Genomic DNA, 22,493 nt, shown 5'->3' on the forward strand with positions numbered 1-22,493 from the left:
TTAAAACATCTATCAAATAAAATAGGGGAAGACTCTGGTTAGGGTTTTTCTTCTCTATGAATTATCACTATCAGTCAGAGTCGTAGTCTGTAAAAATAATTTCAATTGCCAAATTTTTATAGTAGATTAAACTTAGAGAATATAGATCTTTATAAGTCACCATGCAGAGCATACTTTTAAGAATTTTTAACCAGTTTTAAAACACTACAGTGTGCTTCCTTCCTGCACCTTCTTTTTGGAATTTGCAGTTCCTTCATCTTTGGACACTCCAGGTGATAATTTCCTTATTTCCCTTTAGATGTTTCTTTTTCTCCTTTTCTATTCACTTCCATGTCTTCTTTACTCTGCTGTCAAAACAGATACACACAAAATTCTGTGCATAATTTCTTAGAGTAAAACTATATGCTCCTTCAGAAGCATTTTAAGAAATAAAATTTCTTAAATGAAATTTTAAGAAGTAAAATTTCAACAAGAAACACAAAATGGAGGTTCTAATCTCAGCTTTCAGGGTAGCTGTAAAATGTATGAATGGTCTTTAAGGTATCTTGCAAACATTTTGTAGTCTGAGTCCTTTCATGGATTCAGCCCTCATCTGATTATTGTTCAGCCATTGCTGAACCTTCACGACCAATACAGCAGAGAAATAGATAGATCAAACTCATATGGTCTCTACGATGTCTGTCTGATGCCAAAATCCAAAACCTGCCTTATGTAGCACTTTACTTTAGAGTACATGTTTTGCTTTCATATAAGTATTATTGTAAAAAAAAAATTAGAAATCACAGGTTATTCAGGCAAAGGTACATGAATGAAAACAAATAAAACTAACTGTTCTTTCAGCTACTCAGCATTGATCAGAATCTTGCAGGTTTTGAATGAGGGAGTTTTACAAGCAAGTTTACATTTTCTAGGTGGGCAGAGACATGCCAATTCTCCTAAAAAGGTTGAATTGTAACCATTTCTATTAGTTACCTGAGTGGTTATTTTAAATTTAGAGAACGGTTTTGCTTGTGGATTTCTTTTCCTCCAAGCTGGTGAATTAGAAGATCCTGAAGTATATTTGCCTGCAGGAAAAAACATACACATTGTCTCCTAATTTCAGCAACAATTTCAAGAAAGATTTCCTTACTTTTATATGTGGATTAAATATTATGTAGGCTGAAGTTTCAATGAATGCATCAGATGAGTCAGACACTGCCTCTGAAACACAAGCTAGTATTAAAGGGAGAGTCCCTAGAACTTCAGTGTTCTGCTAGAACTTTAAAGACAATTTGCAATATTGTAGCATTTCCATGAGGCTCATGTGATCTTCCAAATTAGGAGACCTTGCTATGGACATGCTTGGTTTTAACAAAAGGAATGCTCTTGGGCTGAAGACCTTCCCAAAGACAGCAACAGCTTCTGTTTTATCCCCACTTGTGAAAGCCCCATATACAAGGCTATATTATGTTTTTATGCTAGACAGTTGATTGTGCCCCAGAATATGCTGCCTAATCACCAACAAATTTCTAAAAAAAATCATTTAAATTTAATATTATTTTAATTTCTTTTTTTTTTATTTCATCCCAATGTGATTCAATAAAATTAATAATTTCTTAATAATCCTACAATTCTGTTTATACACAATGTGTAAATATTACCATAGTTTTCTGTTTGTGTCCAAAATCTCCTATTGGTGTCAGGCTGATTCTTTTGTTTGGAGCCTTTCTGACCATAAGACTCAGGTACTGCTGGAAAGAAAGGCAGCAAAAATATTAATCATTGTTCTTATGACAAAATTGCTCATTCCCATTTTTTCGAAAATGTTCTTTTTTTAACCTGGAATTTTAATAAAATTAATTCTTCACATAAAGAATGTTCTCTCTATAATCTCTATACCACCTTGCTCACATTTAATGAAAGCAAACATTCAAACAAAATAGAAAAAAGACCTATTTGTCCTCAAGACAAAGCACCAATGTTAGAATTTTTTTCACTTTATTCATCTTAAAGTAGGCATTAATCTGTCTGAAGGAGCTCTCTGTTATTAGAAATTAACACAGGAAGGCACCTCAAAATGGAGAATGAACCCAGCTTAAGAGAGATGATTGAAACTGGCAAGATGAAATAACTTTTTTGATTCCTGATTATTTAAATAATTTACCACTAAATCTGTTGACAAAGTGACAAATGAGAAAACAAATTATCCAGAGAAACCATGAACATAGACTTGAAAATTCAAATAAAGCCCAAATGATGATTGGGTGAGGCTATATATAGTAGCAAGATAAAAATAAAGCAAAAGATACAATAAATCTGAAGCAGACTGCCAGAAAGAAAGATGCAAGACTCAGAATCCCACCTGTAGGTTTCTTGTCAATAATGACATAGCATGTACCATCAATAAGACAGTAGAGTAAGATGAAGGAATGTACCATCCTTTATGAGCAGCAGAAAAAATAGATTCAGTCCTCTGTCCAACATAAATAATGTGAAAAAAATAATACTAATGTTAAACACAAAGATTTACACTGCAGTTAAATTGATAACCAAAGTGTGAATAAGACCCAAATCCTTGTTTATTCAAGACAAAAAATAATCCTAGACAATGAAAATAAATACAAATCCATAAAAATGAAAACTCCAGTGAAATCCCAGATATGGAAATACATGCTGCAAAGCAAGGTAAATCTTTCATACCCTACTGGGAAAAAAAAAGGTTGAACAAGAAACATTTCTTGAGACACAACTGCAATTCTATTGTAAAAATACTTCTACTGTAAGTAGTTAGAATAAAATAAGAGCTTAAAGGTGGAGTTTTCAAGGTTTATTAAATATTTGAAAACAGTAATTCACATAAGACATGATGTAACAAGTTGGGATCACTATATTTGTGCACATCACCACTTCATTGCATCCATTAATTCCTGCTGTAAAGATGGCTCAATTATTGTTTATGTATATTCTATCTTTACAAACTGTAAAGCTTTATAAAACTTTACATTCCTGTCTATGGATATGGCTGAAATCTACTTGTGAAAATTATGCTCGATCAAATTTACTCATGCATGTATTTAGGCATAAATAACTTCTTATTCACCTTCAGGGACCTAACTGAATGCAGCACAACACATACAGGCATTTTAAGAATTCTGTGTACACAGGAACCCACCTGTAGGTCCATTGAATTTCGGTTTTTGAGTGACAGTCCGGTAGACTACATAAGCTGATCGTCGAGGTTCTGGAGAATTTATATGAGTGTATCTTCCAGTTTCTCTCCCATATGGACTTGAAGAAACTCTTTCATCATCCTTACTTGGACCCCTTTGTTGATAATTTGGTTTTATTTTGGGGTCTGGAGTGTGAATTCCTAAAAGTGAAAATACAACCAAAAAGGCTGTCCTATTATTCAACATTTCACTTAGTGCAGGCAACTGGAGACTGAACAAGATTTAAAAAAAAGTTATTTGTAGACAGACCAATCCAAGTATGGATTTTTAGGGCTGGTTCCTAATATGGCATAATTCCTAATATGCCCATATTTGACACTAAGAACAGAAATTTACTAGATAGTGCTAAAACATCCCACAGCTTAGTAAATAGAAATGAATAAATTGATGATTTTTTCAAAATACCTTTGCCAGTTATTACATTAGCTGAATGTCTTCGCTCCTCAGAAATCCTTTTATTTCCCTTTACTTCCTTACAGTGGTGGTTCTTTACCTGTTCAGTGTGGTTTGTCTCTGAGGGATTAAAATAACACATATTCACTTTTTCAAAAGGCACAAAAAATGTTCATAGCCAAAAATACTATGGTGTTTTGAAAATACAAGCTTCTGTTTAATAAATAGGCCCCTTTGGGTGGAACATGGTTTCACATGTCAATTATTCTAAAGTGTCATTCCCCAGAAGGAAAGCAAAAGTGTCTGTATTTCCTCTAGCAGAAGAATTCTTGAAGGCCAACTCAAAAATTAACTCTAAATGCAAAAATCAGATCATCCTTTCTCTATACTGCCTAGGTGTGGGCACCCATGGTTGAGTCTATGCAGACCAATCTATGCACTTCAAAGGATGTTTGGCTGAACTGTGAATGACAGTAGCATCTACCCGTAGCATCAGGATACACCCTGGAAATGTGCAGTGCATGAACATAACAAAATACTACAAATGATGGAGATAAATTTGCAAAAGCACTGGTTGCATATGTAAGCCCATTTCAAACTACAAACAGAACTTCACAGAGAAAATTGCATTTTAAAGTAACCACATCACTCTTCTATTGGTCCTGCTACTCTTTGGGAAGATCTGGCTCTGTTCTCCCTTTTTCCTGCTAAAAAAAATAAGCACTTTTGGTTCCTCCCATTTCAGGCCAAAATGCAGCAGAAGTGCTCTACTTCTGCCTCAGTTTACAGGGTAGTTTAAAGACAAAAATCTGTCCTATTTTTCCCTTTTATTCTAAAAACTGGGAAGAAATAACTGGATAACCACCTAATCACAATAACAATTTCTACAATGACAAATTGAAAAATATATTCTGGAACTCTCCTATGAAAAGGATGAAACTTTGAGGTACTTTGATGTAGGTATGTTAATTTGCTGTATGTGACTAGTTTTTGATAAACACACTCTATCACAAGTGTTATGCTCTTTCCTTAATTATATTTTTAGTGTTGTATTTTTTAATTCCTGTGCTCTCTGAGATGCTACCTACAATCAAATCTATTTTACTTGTCTGAAGCAGAAAGTGCACAGCACTCCCCATGATCTAATGTGAGCATCAAAGACTTTGGTAACTCAGGGACTCATAATTGAATCTACCAGAGGATGCAAACCGGCTGAAAGAAGCATAATTAAACCATAACATACAACAACCACTGTTGTCATCTTGCAGTGAAAGCAATCACACTGTTAATGGAAAGCTCACTTCAGATTGATTTTACACAAAATAGACAATGTTCACCACACTTGCAGAGGAACAAAAATAATTTAATAAAAAAATATGCAAATATATAATAATGAATTACCTTTCACACTGGAATACTTTGATGTACTTGGCTCTTTTTCCCGAGGTAGTGCCTCAAATCTGTTCCCATCAACAAATGTGTTCCTATGCATCACAGAACCACCACCTCCTGCAGGAAAGGAGTCTCACAGTTATCTATGCTTGAGAGCACCCTGAGAAAGGTGAACAGTGCAGAGAGTCTGCTTTTTAAATGGCATGTTTTTAGCTGGAATAGAAAAATACAATGGACACAATGAAATAGCTGATTTAATAAGGCCCATAAAAATTAGAGAAAATAATCTGTTAAACAGATGTTAAGCAGAGCTGCTAAAAGCTTCAAATACATATAATTGTGAACAGAGATTCAATCATTGAATTGTGGCTCAGTGGTAACTGTGTGTACAGATACAAAGAATATCTAAAAAGAAAGATACTTTTGTACATAAAGGTCACAGGAAAAGACCTAGAATGTAAGATACATTTTTACTGTTCAATAGTTCTGGAGCTAGAAGACACACATCAGTTTGCTCCAAGCTAGAGCATGCAGCCCTAGTATGGTATTGCACTATTTTGCATTGATAAACTAAGGGGCAAGAAAAGAATACTACGATTAATACTATTTTTATCATTAACAAGTATTTATGAAAAAAGGGATTGAATACCACTAAGTATTAAGTAAATTCAAGGAGAATGGGGCATTCTTCAACTTTAACAACATGATTCAATACTGAACTCAATTGGTCAGAACAGTGTGTCCTCATTATGGTCAATCACATTTATGCAGAGGGATTGGATCCTGTTACACAAGTTGCAGGATCGCAGGATAACTGAAAAATACAAAGCTTATTCATCTTAACTATGGATAGTCTCACAAAAGTAACAGTTTTTGAAAACATTTTGACTTCAGACAGTCACAGAATATTCTGAGTTGGAAGGGACTCATAAGAGTCATCAAGTCCAGCTCTTAAATGAATTGCCCATACAGGGATGAAACCCACGTCTTTGGCATTAGTAGCACCAGGCTCTAACCAACACATCTGCATCTCTAAACGAGCTTTTCCACAGAACCTTTTCTTTCCCAAAATCAACTGTAATCTACATAAAGAATTTTTTCCAGTGCAGTCCTAAAAAAAGCATAATATATAATCATAAACAATGAGTTTTATTGTTATAATTCATGGTTCAGTATGAGAAAGAGGGTGTAGAACATAACGAACATATAATAACTCAAATGCAAAATGGGGAAGTTTAATGCATGCGTATTTAGTTATTTTATTTACCACATGACATTCAGCAATGAGAAGCTGATACTACAGTACATTACCTCCATTGTCAAAGGATTTATGATCTGTTCTGGAAATAGTCTCTATTGATAGTCTCCTTTCTGAATTCTCTTTTTCTTTCCTTGTATTATTAAATCTTGTAGGAATTGTGTTACTGTCACCTGGAAAGGCAACAGAAAGAATATTTAGCTGTGTGTAAGCACAGGTAATGGCACTGACATTCTCTTCCTCCCACTCCTAGAGCCATTGATTAGTTTAGTATAATTTCTCTTAACCCTCATTTCATAACCTTCTTTCTCTCCTATTAATTATTTGAATCCTGTCTAGTGTAACTGATGTCTATCTTTCATGCTCTGTAAAAAAATATCAAAATTGATAGACTAAAGAAGACTATGGCTCCAAAGTAAAGACCCAGCTATCAACTACTTGCTTATTCATCAGCTTCTCAGTACCCATTAATTACATTTATTAATCGTATCTAATTGAATTCATGGCATTTTCAGGATGCATGTCATCATAGTACCCAAGAGAACTCAATTGAAAAAGTGTTTTGGGGAAACATATCTATCTTTTTCTATTAATGTGTCTAATGATAAATAAAGACACTTTTTAAAAGGTATGCTCACACATTTGTCACAGAGTCTCTCATCTCAAATTTAGAAATTAGAAGACAATAATAAATTGTATTTCTTTGACCTTAATTATGTTCGATAGTCCAGAATTCAAAACAAAATGTAACTCTTTTTTTCTTCTATTTTACAAGACAATTGAATGAGGTATTTAATCTAAATTAATTTATAGAGAAGTTTGATTTAACACTACATTTTGGCATCAAGACACCCAAGATATCCAGCAGAGATCATGGAGCACCTCTGGAAAAGTGGCCCATCCCACCCTTTGGTGCTGCCTGGTGATTCAATAAAAAAGAGATTCATTGGAGTTCCTGTCTCTCTCCATTTTCATCAGAGAGCCTAGATGAGAAACTTAAACTACATTCCTAATCTTAGGATGGTTAAAATTAGACTACATAAATCTTTATCATGAAATTATATGAAATACCTATGTTGTGCATGTCAGGATATTAACAGATTGGGTTAATAGCCCATTTCTACCTTTTCCATCCACAACTGATGCAGGCCATCAGCACAAGTGTGACTATATATACAGCAAAAAAAGAATGAAGTGTTTTTGCAATTTGCTGAAAAATACAAATATATTTTTTGTAATATTTTATTTTCATTAAATTTAAAAAGTGGGGAGGAAGTACAAACTATGTAATAGTTTTTCCCTGTCACAGAAATTTTAGCGGTAAATACAGTCCAAAGAAATCACAATACTTGCCTTTCTGCAAGTTTTGTTCAGTAGTTTCCAAGGGTAATAACTCATCTTGCCATGGTGAAGACACAGTTTTTGTTGACTGGTGTTTGTAAGGGTTCTGAATCCCATAATACTCTCCTACACATGCCCCAAGAGGAAAAAAAAAAAAAAAAAAAAAACCACAAAGTTTAATGTATTGGAAGCTTTGCTTTTAAGGAAAGAATGATTAATTTAATATTTACCAGATTTATAGCATATATCCCTTATTGCTCTTTCCTCTTCAATATCTAAAACAGTCTTAGGCATCCAGTTAGAAACATCTGCAGGAAATATTTGTAAAAGATTACAAGATATCTATACAAACACCTTCAATAATTCTTAATAATAAAACATGATAATGACTTTAATTTTTGTCATTGGTTATTTTTGGTTTTGACTGCAACCTGTGCTTCTGGACTGAAAAACGATTACTTAGTATTAGGTATTTTCAACTGCAATGAAATTGCAGTTATAACGTATTTTAATAAGCATATGTTTGTTAATTCAAAAGAATTCAAAAATATCTCCAATATTAATTTTCAAAATAACCTTTCATTTAGACTGATCAGAGAGTGCTTGTCACAAAACCTCTGCCCAAAGTTACTATCCTGTAATGCCAGTTGGCAGAGCTGGTGAGGTGAGTGCTCCTGATCTCTCTCAGATAAGGCTATGAAGATTAGCAAAGCTCTACTTTCTATATTGTTTAAGTGGTATACTCAGGCTGAAACCAAGTTAGGAAGCACTGACAGGCTGGTCTACCAGCCAACCTGATGGGCAGTGGGCAAGTGAAAAGTGGGTTGGGCAGCACAGTAATTTGCTGAATACATGCCTGAAAGTAGGTAATTCTCTCACTTTTCATTCATCAGGAATATGTCATTTGTTCCATCCCTATGAATCTCTTATCTCTAAGTAAGATACAGCCAATGGCTTAACTGTATTAACATATATGTGTCTCTCTCTCTCTCTCTATATATATATATATGTATATAAATATATCTATAAAAACCTTCCGTTCAACTAGTGGAGAGTTTTGCATCAATTTTCTTTGCTAGATTTAAGAATAGCCTTCTCTAAAAAATTACTGCCTACAGAGTTTGGTAAATCAGCTGATAAAATTATTTAAGTTAAATCACACAACAATCTTTTATAAAAAACTTGTGACTTCACCTTCTCTGATGAGTGCATACAGCCCTTGTTCAAAAATTTGTTTCCCATAAATGTTTCCCATTTGTTTCTCCCAAACTTGTAATTTCATCCCAGAATTTTGAAGAGTTTTTAATGGATGGCCATTTGAATTGGACCACAGACATTAGAAAATACTGCCTTGTTACATCAGGCGACTACCAGTTCCAATATTTTAAAGATTATATTAAAAACTGTTTCAAAAAGCTTTTCAACAACTCTTTTCTAAAAATGTAATGGTTATTATAACAAATCAGTTGTGAAGTACATTGCAAAAACTGACAAGACCCATCCAATTTGCTTATTAAAAAAAACAACTGTTTACAGTTGTCTTCCTCATCATCATCCTCTTCATCATCCTCTTCATCATCCTCTTCATCACTGAGGTTTATAATCAGTGGAGGGTGAATTGGTATCAAAACATTCTCTTGATTTCTGAGTGAGTCCTGACGATGGGCTGGATGCAGAATGCTTCCTTGGACATCCTGTTTCAATGGGACATCTGCAAACAAGAACATTAGATTTACTTTGTTAGAAGGAAACCAAAGTATCACATCCGGGTTGACATCAGCAGGCATACTTCTGAAAACATTATCAGGATTAGGAATTATCTTGTGCAGAGGTTGGCAAGAGAGTACCTTTCAGCTCCAGAAAGTATGAAAAACACAGGTGCCAGCTCCTCTGAGTGGACACGGGCATTGCTGAATACAGACTTTTGAAAAGAGGAGCATTCTCATCACTGCACTATTTTGAAAAGTTGCAAACACGCTGCAAACACAGCACCCATTTTGAAGAATTTAGCAATGCTAAGCACAGGATTGCTCATTTTAAATTTGAAGACTTTTTTATATCAAACAATCTCAGCTCTCATAACTAGGTATAAAATGTAGATTTTGTGAGGGAATATGATGTTCATAAAAATAATTTACACTTAATCAGAAAAAAAAGATATAATTTTCTTAACGAATTTATCTCCACACATATTTTCAGCAAAATGGCTTTAGTACTGAGATTACACATTTCAAGAGCCAGGAAATACAATGGACTAAAAAAAAAATGAAGAAGGATGGTGAGTCTATGGGTACTGTTCCAGCTAACTGATTTGCAACTATAGTACTCTGTCCATTATATTTAAAAAATTGAAGTTTGATATATTTTCCAGTAAAAAAGAAAGTGTGAGCATTTTTCTATTATTCCAGTTGTTTTTATTCTTGTGCATCTTTTGCTTCCCTTGGAGCAGCATGTATATCATGTTAAACCTTTTCTCATAATCTGATTGCAAATCAGATTTGTTGTATCTCATGTAAGAAAGTGTGTAAGATACAACTTTAACTCGATGGAGCCTTTTTCACTGTTCAGAGCAAGCTATATTTAGCTCCAGGTAGAATAAGCCAAATCAAACTTTAATTAGTTTAACAAGATTTTTAAATATAAGAACAAAAAACCCCGCAGGTTTACTGTCTGCATTGCTATTGTGGTACACACAGGCTTTGAATTTGTACATATTTCAGTAAAAAGTAAAAGAGTTGGCCCTGTTTATTAGCTATGATTGTTGGACAATGCCCTTACACAGGATACCCTTGCCAGTGGCTTTTGGGTAGTCTCTGACTTGCTCCACAGCCAAGAGTGTGCCTGTGCTGCGTAAGTGGGAGCTGTGCTGAAGGCATTATGGGCACTCAGAAAAACAGCACTCCAGGTCTTGCCTTGATCCTGTGTGCTTAGTTAGGGTCCACATACCCAGATATGACAGGCTACATTTTCCTGGGGCAATTTCAGGAACACCAGGTTTCATGGTGACTTGCTTGCCTCACTCCTGCTTCTGACATCTGTATTTGTTCTTTGCTTTGGACTCTTACTTATCCTGTTTCCAAGTTCCAGATGTATACCAGGATTTCTGATAGTAGAGAGCTCCTCTTACAAATGGATGAGAGAAAAAACACTACTTGTAATGGTGGAGTTTTCCATAAGAGTGCTGCTTTATAGACTATTACTGTACTTCAGTAACATGTAAACAATGCTCAAGCCCGAAATTATTATTCAAAAGAACAAACTGGAAATATATCTGAACGAACAGCTCTGGAATCTGATGTTATCTCTACAAGGGGCACCTCATCAATATATGTTGTGCTCTATCAACAAATATCGGTGTCCCTATCGGCCTCCTTCTCCCACCACACACAGGACTTTTGATTTTCCTTAAATTATTACCTGCTTACTAACCATCTGAACTACTAGGGAGATTTAATCTATCAGAAATTCAAGTTAAGCAACATTTTTATTCCATGGATCTCAGCAACCTAAATGTGACTTCATCTTTTATACCACTAATAGATATGAAGATTCATAATATGACAGTTAAAATAATTCATGTGGCAATCTTGTTCAAATTCCTTTCTTTCCCTTAAACTTTCTGAGATAGCAGATCATACCTGATTGATTTGCCAGGGCGCATGTCTTGACCTCACTGTACATTACATAAACACTGGAAGGACATTTTTTTCTATTTTGTCACTCTAATAAACAAATTGTTGAGAAAATATTTTTACTCACTGTTACTAGGTGGCAAATAAAGTCCATTTATATTACGGGGTTTTCTGTGAAAGAAGTCACAGCTTATCCTCCTACAGCCTACGGGCTCTGTCTCCCAGAAACAGGAGAACTTGCTGTAGTTTTGCTGCAGGAGAAAACAGTTTTCAGGTGTTGTAAATATAACAATCAAAATGGAATAAATGGATTAGTACATGCTGTGTGAACATAGGATTGAATATATGACAGTTCACACTGCTATAAATATATGACCAAGATTTTGTGGGACCACATTCTAGTAGTTTACAACATTTCCAATTATCTTTTATGACTGTTATCATAAGCTCTAGATAGCTCTAAAGTAATTGAGTCAGGTAAATGGTGTTTCGTGATGCAAAATTGTTTCTAGATTAGAATAGGGGTAAGACAGTCTACTCAGTTTACTGCAGACTTTTCATGAGCTGCTGGGAAGGAAAAAAATCCCTTAAGTCATTTAACTAACTTGGTTGAGTTTTCTTTTCTGTACAATGGAAAAATCAGATCAATCTCCAATGAAATGTGCTGTACAAGTGCAAATCTTGCACTAGTACTGCCTTACTATTAGAGGACATAAATCTATGGGAAAACATGGGGTAAGAAACAAAACCCATGAAGATTCCCAAAAAAAATTTGGGACTTGATGTTGGCACTACCATTACACTCCGTGTACCTTCTTTCAGCTTCAGCAGTTTTTAAAGATGACAAACAAAAAATGAATGGGAATAATAGACTGTCTACATGGATTTGTTTAATTATTGTTTCTTTACTCATACCTATAGTCATACTGCTGCCATCTCTCTATTGATCAACGTGGCACCACATAAAAAGTCTGCACAATATTGCAGAGATAATACTTTCACAACACAAGTCACTTTTGTTAGTCATATATAATATTATAGTTCTGCATCTCTGTCTTATCAGAGTTTGCAGTTTTTAGCATAATCTCTGATGATGCAATTCACTTATGCTTATTACCTGAGGTATCTTCCTCAAACATATGATAAACTTGTAATGCCAAAGAGGCAAGTGCTCATGAGCTTTAACCTGAATAGGTAAACTTAAGTTTACATCTTGGGTGTGAATGGCAGACCACCTGAGAACTCTAAATGCCAGGTTGGGGCTTATTTCTGAATGAGTTTCTGAGAAACTTTTGTTTCTAAACAAAAAAAAAAGGCCATACTTGAAAATACTGGACTATTTGGAAGCAGGCTTCTCCCAGTTGCTGAAATTAACAGCTATTTCTAAGAGCAGCATCTGCAAAAACTTTTGGATTGTAGTCAGTACAATTGGGCCACCTCCTGAGACACAAAGCCCATCTCCCAGGCACTAACACCTAACTCTCTGACCTTTAAAAATGGATGGAATAACCAAGAACCTATACCCATCCTGGATTTGTACCAGATGGAATGTAAGTACTTCTTTGAATTAAAGCTATCAGCCATCAGGCAAATCATCTTATCCTGAAAGCAGTTTTCTTCCAAATACCAAACCTTCAGATGAAATAAAACTCAGTGGATAGTGTAGCTAAAACAAAGAATAGTTGAATGAAGCATGTGGTACCTTCTCCATGTGGCTGGACTGTTGAACTGAACGGAGAGCAGTTGTTAGCCAGGATGGAATGTTACATTTTAACAGTTGCCAACTGCTCCTCCAACTTGGGACATCAGCATGATGCTGCTACATGACCTGTCCAGGCTGAACGTCTTCCTTTCTCTCTAGTGCATCCAAGTAAAATGTAGAATTGTTTCAGATTGTTTCAGAGAGTCACCCATTCTGGTGCTTTTTTAATGTGAAATGGAACAAACGAATTTAGTGAAGCTTAAAAAATATCCAACTTCTTGCTGATGCAACTGTGGTCTTAAAAGCAAATCTCTGATACCACAGCCTGCTGGGCAACAACAGCTAGAAGGAGAAGTGAGAATATATGTGAGAAAAAGCACACTCGGACACCAAGGTCAGGGAAGAAGAAGGGGGAGAAGGTGCTCCAGAGGCCGGGGCAGAGAGTGTCTCCCGCAGCCCGTGGTGAAGGCCATGGTGAGGCCTCCGTGCTCCTGAAGCCCATCCCCGGTGCAGCAGAGATGGACCTGCAGCCTGTGCAGGGCCCCACGCCAGGGCAGGTGGCTGCACCCAAGGGAGGCTGTGATCGCATGAGAAGCCCGCACTGGAGCGGGTTCCTGGCAGGACCTATAGACCCAAGAATCTATAGGAGTGTACTCCCGCAGTAGCCGGCGCTGGGGAGAGCGCAGCCGCCCCCGATGAGGCCGGTCCGGCCCAGCGCAGCCATCCCGGCGCTGGGCCCGATGTCGGGCGGAGGCGGCCCCGCCCCGCCCCGCGCAGCAGCGGCGGCGCCGGCGGACTCCATTTCCCGTGGTGCAGCGCGGGCGGGCCGGCGCAGGCGCGGTGGGCGCGGGCGGCCGGGGCCATGAGGCGGCGGGGCGCGGTGCAGCGCAAGGTGCCGTGTCTGTTCGTCACCGAGGTGAAGGACGAGCCCTCGGCCAAGCGGGAGCGACAGGTGGATGGGGCAGTACCGGGACGGGAGGACGGGGGGCACGCAGATGGGGTTGGGCCCGTGCCCGAGCCCAGGAGCAATCGCTGGGCCGCGGCTTGGAACAGCACGGACCCTGTCAGAGCCCCCGGCCACAGCCGAGTGGCTACAAGGTCGGCTGTAGGTTTAAGGGACTCTCACGGAAGAGGTTTGCTTAGGGTTCTCCCGCTGAACTGTAGGGAAGAAGGGCCGCCTGAGTGCCGTGTCAACTCAGCCCCAGGCTTTTCCGGGCAGGTGCATACAGGTGCTCACCCTGATGCTGTGTTTGCGTTTTCTAAGTGAAGGCCACTCCAGCATGACCGCACGAGAAGCCTGTGGGAAACCGTCCTGCCATTCCCGCCTGTCAGCCTCGTAGGAAGAAAAATGAGCTGTCCTTTTTAGGATTTTGTTGTTGGTTTTTGTTGTTATGTTTGGAGTTTTTTTCCCCTTTGTTCTTGTTTTCCTTTTGGAATATCAGTTTTATGGTAGAGTGTCACTCACGTGTTCAGCTGCACACCTCCAGTTCCCTGTTTTTAGTAGCAGCTGCATAGTGAACTTGAATGCAGCTCTGGGTGACCTCCTTCCATTGGTCTTTGGTTTCTGGATAAAAGAGCTGAAATGTGTTTTGAAATGATAGTAACAGGATTGTACAACTCAGAGTTAAACCATCTCAGTAACGGTAAGGTAAGGGTACCTCTCTACCCCAGTGATTCTTCACACAAAAAATCTAACAGGGTATTAGATCTGGAACTGATACGTGCTATTTTTGTTTGGTTGGTTTTGGTTTCCGTTTTTTTGTATTTTTTTGTTGTTGCTTTGATTTGGTTTTTATTTAGATTTTTAAAGTTCAGGCAAGGATAAAGCATGGTTATGATTGGTAGGGAAGGGGTGGTGGTAGTGGTAAAACCAATGGGAATGTTTTCTCACTACCATGAAATTTTTAATGTAATCTTCATATATGCTGTTTGTTATGGTTACACATAATATGTGTATAAATATATGTATATGTATAGCGATAATATGAAACAGTCATGTCACACACGTTCTCATTTTAGGAATTTCGCATTCTGTTTCAAGAGTTGTGCAAGACAAGGACTTGCTTGGTGTTTTGCTAGCAGAAAGAATCCAGATTAAAAGACAAAGTTGACTAGGGAGAGAAAGGGAGGTAACATAAAAGTTCAGCTGACATTGCTGATATTAAGTGTTTAATACCAGGATGTTTTTGCTACCTTGCAAAAGCGCACCTGCTCTGTGTATTGAACTAACATGGCACTACTGACTTTCATCTCCAAACTGAAAGCTAGTTGTGAGGAATTTCTGTTGCTACCCTAATGCAGGAAGGTTGATCTCAAAATGCTGCAGTGTTGGACTGCAGAACCCTTTTAGTTCATAGTGGAAAGCAAAGTCATCTCTAAATAATAATCAAGAATGAGAAAGATGGAGAGACTTTACAAACAGATTGCTCTGGTTCTTCTGTCTTAGAGTACTTTGCAAACTATCAAGTTTTGAAGAAACTGTTAGAAATCAGCTCTATAATGTGTAGTACTTGAAGAGCTGGATTTATAGAGGCCAACTGTAAGAAGCAAGAATCTATATGAGAACAAGGCAGTAACACAGCCACTTGTCTTCTTTTCAGCCATTTAAAGTTTTGGCAACTGACACTATAACTGGAAAGGCATTAGAGGCAGATGTACACAGTGCAGTTCCTACTGAAAAGGTGGATGGAACCTGCTGTTATGTAACAACATATAAAGGTAATAAGGAAGATGCATTTGCAGATTTCTCATGCTAACTAGAACTTGTTTTGCTTAGTTTTCACTTTTTTGTATTATTTATATACAGCTGTTGTGAATTAAAATGCCATTAAGCACCTTCACCACAAACTAATAGTTACCATAGACTTAGAAGGTTTCTGAAGTTGTTCTAGCACCTATTCTCTAAAATACATGAAGTACTATTTAAGTGAATATGAACATCCAGGAACTATTCCAGTTTTTAGTAGGTCTTGCAAACTGGGTCATGTATAATAGAGTGCCTAATTTCCTTAGGGAAGATTTATAGGAGGTCCAGAGGTTGGGAGGAAATGAGAAGACTGGTTCATTGACTCACTGGGGCTCATGCCTTCACCTGCCAGTAAGGAAACTGTATTATGCTAGGCAAGACTGTACATGGAATCTAAAATAGATTTGGAAATTCACATAGTGTGCTTTGAATTTAAATGGTGGGTGGCTTTGCTTATAAAATTTCTTAAGTGGCAGATGGGAATTCTTGTCTTGCCTGTTATGTAGTGGATTTCAGCACTCTGCAGGGTATGGTCACCTCAGTAAAGTGCTGGTTTTATCTTTGGAAACTCCCAGGACAACCCTATCTATGGGCCAGGTTGGATCGAAAACCCACCAAACAAGGTGAAAAAAGGTTTAAACGGTTCTTGTATTCATTGGAAGATTGCAAAGGTTAGTGAAGATTTTTTCCTTCTTTCTGACAATGTAAATTATCCACTTAGAATAACAACTAGGCTAACATGGGAAATATCACTGATCCTGCTACAGTTTTTTTAACATTACCCTTTACATTGAAGAGCTTTAAATTGGAATAACTTCTTGATTTTTGAAACTTTAAATTTCTTAAAGGCTAAATGCATCTTTAAACTATCCTAATTGTAGACCACTTGAGTGTGACAGACCTTGATGTTTGTACAAAGTAACTGTAAAACAAGTAGTATTTTGGTAATTGCATTGAAAGACAACTAACGCAAAGTTGGTTAACACTTTGCCAAAAATGAAGTGTTGCATTTATATGTCTAGAATTTGTCTGGAATATTGAAGAGGATTTCAAACCTGTTCCAGATACCTGGATTCCAGCAAAGGACATAGAGTTCTCTAATGGCAATCCTTTGCCCGATGAAAATGGACATATGCCAGGTACCTATGTTGCAGCACAGTAAAACTGGGGAAAGGTGTGTGTGAATTTCTGAAGGGAATTAGAATTAGTTCTGTTGTTAAAAATAGTAGTTAACATACTCAGAAAAAAAAATTGGAATGTCATTCATTCACTATCCAGAAAAGCTTTGTTCTTCTGACACATGAAAATAATTTCAGTTTGCTGTACAAACTTACAGGCTTTCAGCTGAAGGCATAATTATCACATTTGTATTCTTCTGAGACACAACAGTTTTTCTTTTTATTCCTTCTGTTTGTAGGGTCTTTTTTAATGCATGTAATAGCTTCTAGTATGCATTTAATAACTTCAGGTATTTACTTTGGTAAAATGTAGTGTTCTCTCATAGGTTGGGTGCCCGTGGAGAAGAACAGTAAGCAGTATTGCTGGCACTCATCTGTTGTAAATTACGAGGCTGGAATAGCACTGGTATTGAAACACCATGCTGACCCAGGGCTACTGGAAATCAGTCCTGTGCCATTATCAGAAATTTTAGAACAAACATTGGAGCTTATTGGGACTAACATCAATGCAAATCCATATGGTAAGTTTATATGGTCTGTTCTGAAATACTTTTTTTTTTCTTTAGTGGTATTTTTGAGTGAAATCAGTGCACTTTCTTTGTCTTAAGTTTTTTAAAAGAGCTTTCCAGTAGCAGCCCTCTTAGAAAGGAGAAAAAGGGCTGGCTGAAGGAATTCTCACCCAAAAACACTCACCTTAGAATGCTGAGTTGTCATGAGGCTACTTACATCTATGAAACCTCAGTTACTATAAAAATGCATTACTTTGGTCTTTCAAAAAATATTTTGACTGGAAAAACTGTTGTAAATATTACTATTAAAATGCTGGTAAATTTTTTAAGTTTGTTTCTTGGAGCCTTCACATTTTTTACATACTCTTTTGATGAATTGAAGTAGAAAACTTTATTCAACCATTTTTGGAGCCCCTAAAGTTAGTCACAAGTTGCAATTTTTAAATTACGTAACAGGATTTTTTTTGTAAGGAAATGTAATTTAGGCTAAATTTCAGTATTGGCTTCTTCCTTTAAAGGTCTTATAATGAGAAACTAATTCCGTGTAAGCACAAGTGAGTTCTAACTTCCATGCTTTGTTGTTAGGATAACTCTCGAAGATGGATAGGAAAAATAGTCCTACATGGTGCTGAGCATTTCCTCAGTATGGACAAGAATTGCAACAAAAGCTCTATTCTTAAATGAATGTTTATGTCAACATGAAAAGGCAGTGCAATTGTTAACAGCCCAGTTCTAAGTATTCATGAAAAGATATACCAGATTTTCAGGAACTAAGGTGTTTGTGCCATTGATTGTATTTGAAGCGTGAAGGATTTAGCAGGTGACTTTATGGTGACTGAGGTGATCACAAGGAAAGAACAGACAGCTGTATAAATGTTGTGAATCATGTTTATTTTATACAAAGGAGGAAGAGGTTTTAATAAATATAAATGTGAGGAGAGACAGCTGCATTTGGTACTTAAAAAAGTAATTAACTGTTCTGCTAAAGACAAGACAATGTTGTAGGATAATAGAAGCTTACTTTTTTAGAATGCTTTTAAGATGTTTGCAATAACAAAAGTGAAGAAACACAGTAACTAGGAGGAAGGTATTTGTTTCTTTAAACATAGGATTAGGAAGCAAGAAGCATCCTGTACATCTTCTGGTCCCACATGGAGCATTTGAAATAAAGAATCCACCTGCTTTGAAGCAAAATGACATACTGTCTTGGTTTGAAAGCTGCAGGGAGGGTAAAGTTGAAGGAATTGTGTGGCACTGCCATGATGGGTGCTTAATCAAGGTAAGTATGTGGATGGACATGTGGAAAGCACTGCAATAATTCATAAAATGTGAAGTACTGTATTAATTTTTTATCTTTTTTTTCCAAATTCTGTAATAGTAAGTGTTCTTCAACAAATGAGATGACAGTAGAATTAGTAAAGCCACTGAATCACTACAAGGACAACATAACATTGAACTTTTTCGTTCCGTCCATGTCAGTAAAGTAATTAAGAACATATTTTTTTGCCTCTCTCGTTAGTTTTAAATCTTAATTCTTGTATTGAAAAATTAAGTTCTCATAATGTTGACTAATTGAAAGAGTGTTATTAATAAGAATGTGATTTTTGGTTAATTAGCAAGTTTGTATTATTTCTGAAACTGGAGGAAACCATGGTTCTGGTTTGCCTTTTGCACGTTGTTGTTGTTCATGTTATAGAGATAAGTTATTAATGGTTTTAAGTGCCCTGATGGAAAGGATCCTAGAATCCACAAATAGCCACACACTTCCCAAGCTGAGAATTGTTGTGCTGCTCCATCACAATGGCTGAACTGATTGTATTTCCTTTTCTTTCAGCTCCATCGCCATCATCTTGGTTTACCTTGGCCACTTGCAGAGACGTACCTGAATTCTCAGCCTGTTGTAATTTCTTTTAACAGAACTAAGTATGACTATGACTTTGAACCAAAGAGTTTGTTTCACCATTTTTCAGTGTTGGATGGACAAAGATTTGACAGACTCAAAGATATCAAGTTTGATGCTTGAAATGATTTTTTTCTTTTAAGCTAACTTTTGTATGTCCTGCATTGCTGTTACTTGTGTCCACCACAGAAGTCTTCATGAATACTCTACTAGCTTAGGCAACAGCCCAGGTACTACTGTATCATTTTAAGTTTATCCTAAATGACTCACTTTAAATAACAGAGATCTGACAGTCAGAGCAGAGATCTGGCTTCTAGCATGTTTATTTTATGAAAGATCCTTAACTTTTGAATCCATTCCTGGAAACTGTTAGCATTGAGTGTAGGAAGTATGTTTTCTAGCACTGTCTGGTCCAAAAAGCTTTACTAATGAATGCAATCAACTAGAAAAGTTATGTAAGTTGTGCTTCTACAAATGTAATTATTTTGACACTATTGTATGCAAGTTTGAGACTTAGCATCAAGTTTCTTAACAGTAAAAGGACATATTTCAGGTGGGACCAGAGTTAGTCCTAAAACTTCATAATTTTTTAAAAGTTGTAACAGTTTCTTACAGGAGAAGACTTCCTGGTATCGCTTAACTGTATAGCTGCAGCATTATGCTATTAAAAACCAAATTTATCTGTATCCTATAGACACTTGCACTATTTTGGACAAAAAGAGTAAATAGTAGAAAATACGCTGGTTTTATTTTGGAGAGCCTTGTAAGTGGAGAGAGACATGACTTGGCTTAGTAATTCCCATTTACAGCTGTGTCTCAATTAGGAAACTTCATCAGGGGCATATTAAGTATGATAAAGTGTATAAATAATAAAGGTGAGACTGAATGGTCATTTGAGTTGCCTTTATTTCATGTCTGCTATAAAAGTATACATCCAGCAATATAAAATAAACAAAATGAAAAATCAATTATCTACAAAAACACCAGTGGCTTGGCTGAAATACTACAGCTTCATTTTCAGTTCTTTGTTCTTGGATTTTTTAACATTGAGGTAAAAATAACCAGGGATGTAAGAACAGACATCCAGCACACTGACCCTGAGTTCACAGTTAAACATTATAGTTGCACAAGACAACAAGAGCAAATTATATATTCTTACTGATCTGGGACTTAGCATACTTAGTATGCTGACAGTTTAAAGGTTTCTTAACTTTTAAGAAAAGCCCAAGGTTTCAATTTCAGCTGACACCTTATTACCCAAATTAGCCGTTCTGATTTAAAATATTGCACAGGAGCTGGAAGAGGCAAAAGTTGCTTCTATTTTGACTGTTGAGTATAAATACTGACCATGAACTGCTGAATAATCTAATTCTGCACTCTTAACTGTGTGCAAACTAACAACTTTAAGGGATTTGTATAATTCCAAGATAAATACAGACAATTTTATTTTTTGTATCAGTGATGAGGATACTGAACTCTACCCTAATCAACAGAAATGTTGCCTGTCCTGAATGCCAAACTCTTCATAAAGCTGCTTCAATCTCTCTTCTAAGATAACATTTTTTTTTACTTCTTCCTTGTAGTTATATTTTAGATCTTCAAGTTCTTCAAAAAAGGAAGGACTATAGGTTTCTAGTTCTCTTCTCAGCTCTTTTGTCTCTTCCTATTGAAAAGAATGAAGGAGAACCACCTTTATCCAGAACTTTGTTAATACCACACAACACTTTTTGCCTTTTTCTTGAGGCATTATATGGTAAGAGAATTAGGATCTTGTCTAGAAGCAAAAAACTTGCCCATAAACAGCACCTTCACTAAAACCAAAATAGGCTTTGTAGACAGTACTTGGAAATTGACTGTGTTATTAATGTAGCTGTTAAACAGCTCTTTCTAGCTAACCATAATTTTGCTTATTATCTTGCCTAGGATGATCCTTGCAGCTCACCTTTAATTGCTGTTTTTCAAGCTCTGAAACTTCCAGCTGTGACTGGAGGTCAGCCATTTCTGTCATTAGTCTGTCAATTTTATCCTTCTCTACGGTTTCATTATGTCCTGCAAAAATAATGATTTTTTATGAAATTTTAAGTAGTGAAAACCCCTGGCACAAATAATCTTGTTTCAATAATTCTGCATCTCCTGAAAGCTAAAATAATTAAATAAAACCAAGTGACTGGGATCAGCAAACACTAAAGTCACCTAGGCTTTTTCTTAGTTCTTACACAAAATAGGCAGTGGTGTCTAGTTCCTGTGATTGAATGCAGTAGTGGCCTGTCTGTTAGAGACTTTTGAGAAATACAACATGTGCACTTCCTCTGAATTAAATGCAGGAACTTTGGAAATACCGTAAGGATCTTGTTGCATGTATTCATAATTTCAATAGGTTTATAGTTTGGAGGTTTTTCCTCCAGTCATATGGCAGTGTGCTGCTCCACAGTGCTCTGCTTTTCCCATGGGACTGGTGCCTGCTAGGTCTTAAATCCTTCAGAGAGATGGTAACTGGAACTAAACACTCATTGTCTAGCATCTTGGAACCCAAAGCAGAAGGTGCAGGAAAGAGGATTTCAGTGAATGACTGACAACTTGCAGTCTTCTGAAGTTAATAAAGCAAGTGGGGGCAGGAACTACACAGCTTCTTATGAGGAAGAAATCATACAAAGTTTACAGCCTCTTGCTCAAAATAATTGATTATGGAGATTTTTACTGAAAATTCTCTTCAAAAGCTTGTATATGTACTCAAAAATCCAAGACCTTGATCTGCTTCAGTTTACACTTCTTCAGCATTACTCTACTTCAAATAATTTTGTGGATTTATTGTAACTTTGCACATGCATATTAAGTTAATGTCATTTTAGACCCTAAATATAAGGACATCTTTATTTTTAGGTATTGAAAATTATTACCAGCTGCAGGACCTTCACTTGTAGAGGTGTGTCTTTTGTGCTTATAATCTTCCATCTGGTGCATGAGTTCTGCTTTTTCTTTTTCTAATTGATTATTAGTTAATCTGGAATATTAAAAAATATTTTTTAATTAGTAAAATATTTTAAACCCTAAAATACCGAAGTAAAAATTTCAGTGGCCATTTCCTGATCTCATTTTATGTATATTGGCTGAGATATTTAGTTAGTTTACCTTAAAAGCTGAAGCTCCTTCATGATGTTTTGCTCTGTCCCTGCACCTTCAGGAAGATGTTTGAGATGCTCAATCTTAAAAGAAAAATTAGGAAGTTTTATTCC

The 22,493-nt window shown here is 36.5% G+C and overlaps 3 protein-coding genes across 5 annotated transcripts in view; 1 reads left to right on the forward strand and 2 right to left on the reverse strand.

Annotated features, from left to right (window-relative positions):
- Positions 1-57: 57 nt before the first annotated feature.
- C5H12orf50 (chromosome 5 C12orf50 homolog) lies at positions 58-13,729 on the reverse strand. Its single transcript, XM_066320227.1, has 12 exons — positions 13,582-13,729; positions 11,353-11,484; positions 9,128-9,304; positions 7,824-7,901; positions 7,606-7,719; positions 6,306-6,425; positions 5,004-5,111; positions 3,615-3,722; positions 3,152-3,349; positions 1,641-1,727; positions 973-1,064; positions 58-347 (listed from the first exon to the last, which is right to left on the reverse strand). The coding sequence occupies exons 1-12, from the start codon at positions 13,727-13,729 to the stop codon at positions 285-287; spliced, it is 1,425 nt and encodes a 474-aa protein (XP_066176324.1). The 3' UTR covers positions 58-284.
- A 34-nt stretch (positions 13,730-13,763) lies between these two features.
- RLIG1 (RNA 5'-phosphate and 3'-OH ligase 1) lies at positions 13,764-20,152 on the forward strand. Of its 3 annotated transcripts, none has more exons than XM_066319244.1 (7): positions 13,764-13,879; positions 15,528-15,645; positions 16,249-16,344; positions 16,696-16,812; positions 17,178-17,372; positions 18,470-18,639; positions 19,195-20,152. In XM_066319244.1, exons 1-7 carry the CDS (start codon positions 13,790-13,792, stop codon positions 19,381-19,383), a joined length of 975 nt encoding a protein of 324 aa, XP_066175341.1. In that variant the 5' UTR covers positions 13,764-13,789; the 3' UTR covers positions 19,384-20,152. The 3 variants fall into 3 exon arrangements, with proteins under 3 accessions (XP_066175341.1, XP_066175343.1, XP_066175342.1); XM_066319245.1 differs by having other exon boundaries at positions 13,772-13,843; XM_066319246.1 differs by lacking the exon at positions 16,249-16,344.
- CEP290 (centrosomal protein 290) overlaps positions 20,149-22,493 on the reverse strand; it is a 52,732-nt gene continuing 50,387 nt past the window's right edge. Inside the window, exons 50-53 of the mRNA XM_066319247.1 lie at positions 22,390-22,463; positions 22,158-22,261; positions 21,203-21,309; positions 20,149-20,923 (exon numbers count right to left, since the gene is read on the reverse strand). Coding sequence (XP_066175344.1) covers positions 20,747-20,923; positions 21,203-21,309; positions 22,158-22,261; positions 22,390-22,463 — 462 coding nt within the window. The 3' untranslated portion in view covers positions 20,149-20,746. The remainder of the gene's footprint in view (positions 20,924-21,202; positions 21,310-22,157; positions 22,262-22,389; positions 22,464-22,493) is intronic.

This window comes from Sylvia atricapilla, chromosome 5 (assembly GCF_009819655.1).
Source record: "Sylvia atricapilla isolate bSylAtr1 chromosome 5, bSylAtr1.pri, whole genome shotgun sequence".
NCBI lineage: Eukaryota > Metazoa > Chordata > Aves > Passeriformes > Sylviidae > Sylvia > Sylvia atricapilla.

Excerpts from the sequence above, each read along its gene's own strand:
- RLIG1 (XM_066319244.1), top strand. The coding sequence starts at position 13,790 with ATGAGGCGGCGGGGCGCGGTGCAGCGCAAGGTGCCGTGTCTGTTCGTC. Across the intron at positions 16,813-17,177 it reads TGAAAATGGACATATGCCAG|GTTGGGTGCCCGTGGAGAAG; the intron begins GTACCTATGTTG and ends GTTCTCTCATAG. Across the intron at positions 17,373-18,469 it reads CATCAATGCAAATCCATATG|GATTAGGAAGCAAGAAGCAT; the intron begins GTAAGTTTATAT and ends CTTTAAACATAG.
- C5H12orf50 (XM_066320227.1), bottom strand. The coding sequence starts at position 13,729 with ATGGAGTCCGCCGGCGCCGCCGCTGCTGCGCGGGGCGGGGCGGGGCCG. Across the intron at positions 7,720-7,823 it reads GGATATATGCTATAAATCTG|GAGAGTATTATGGGATTCAG; the intron begins GTAAATATTAAA and ends GGGCATGTGTAG. Across the intron at positions 5,112-6,305 it reads TAAATCCTTTGACAATGGAG|GAGGTGGTGGTTCTGTGATG; the intron begins GTAATGTACTGT and ends CCTTTCCTGCAG.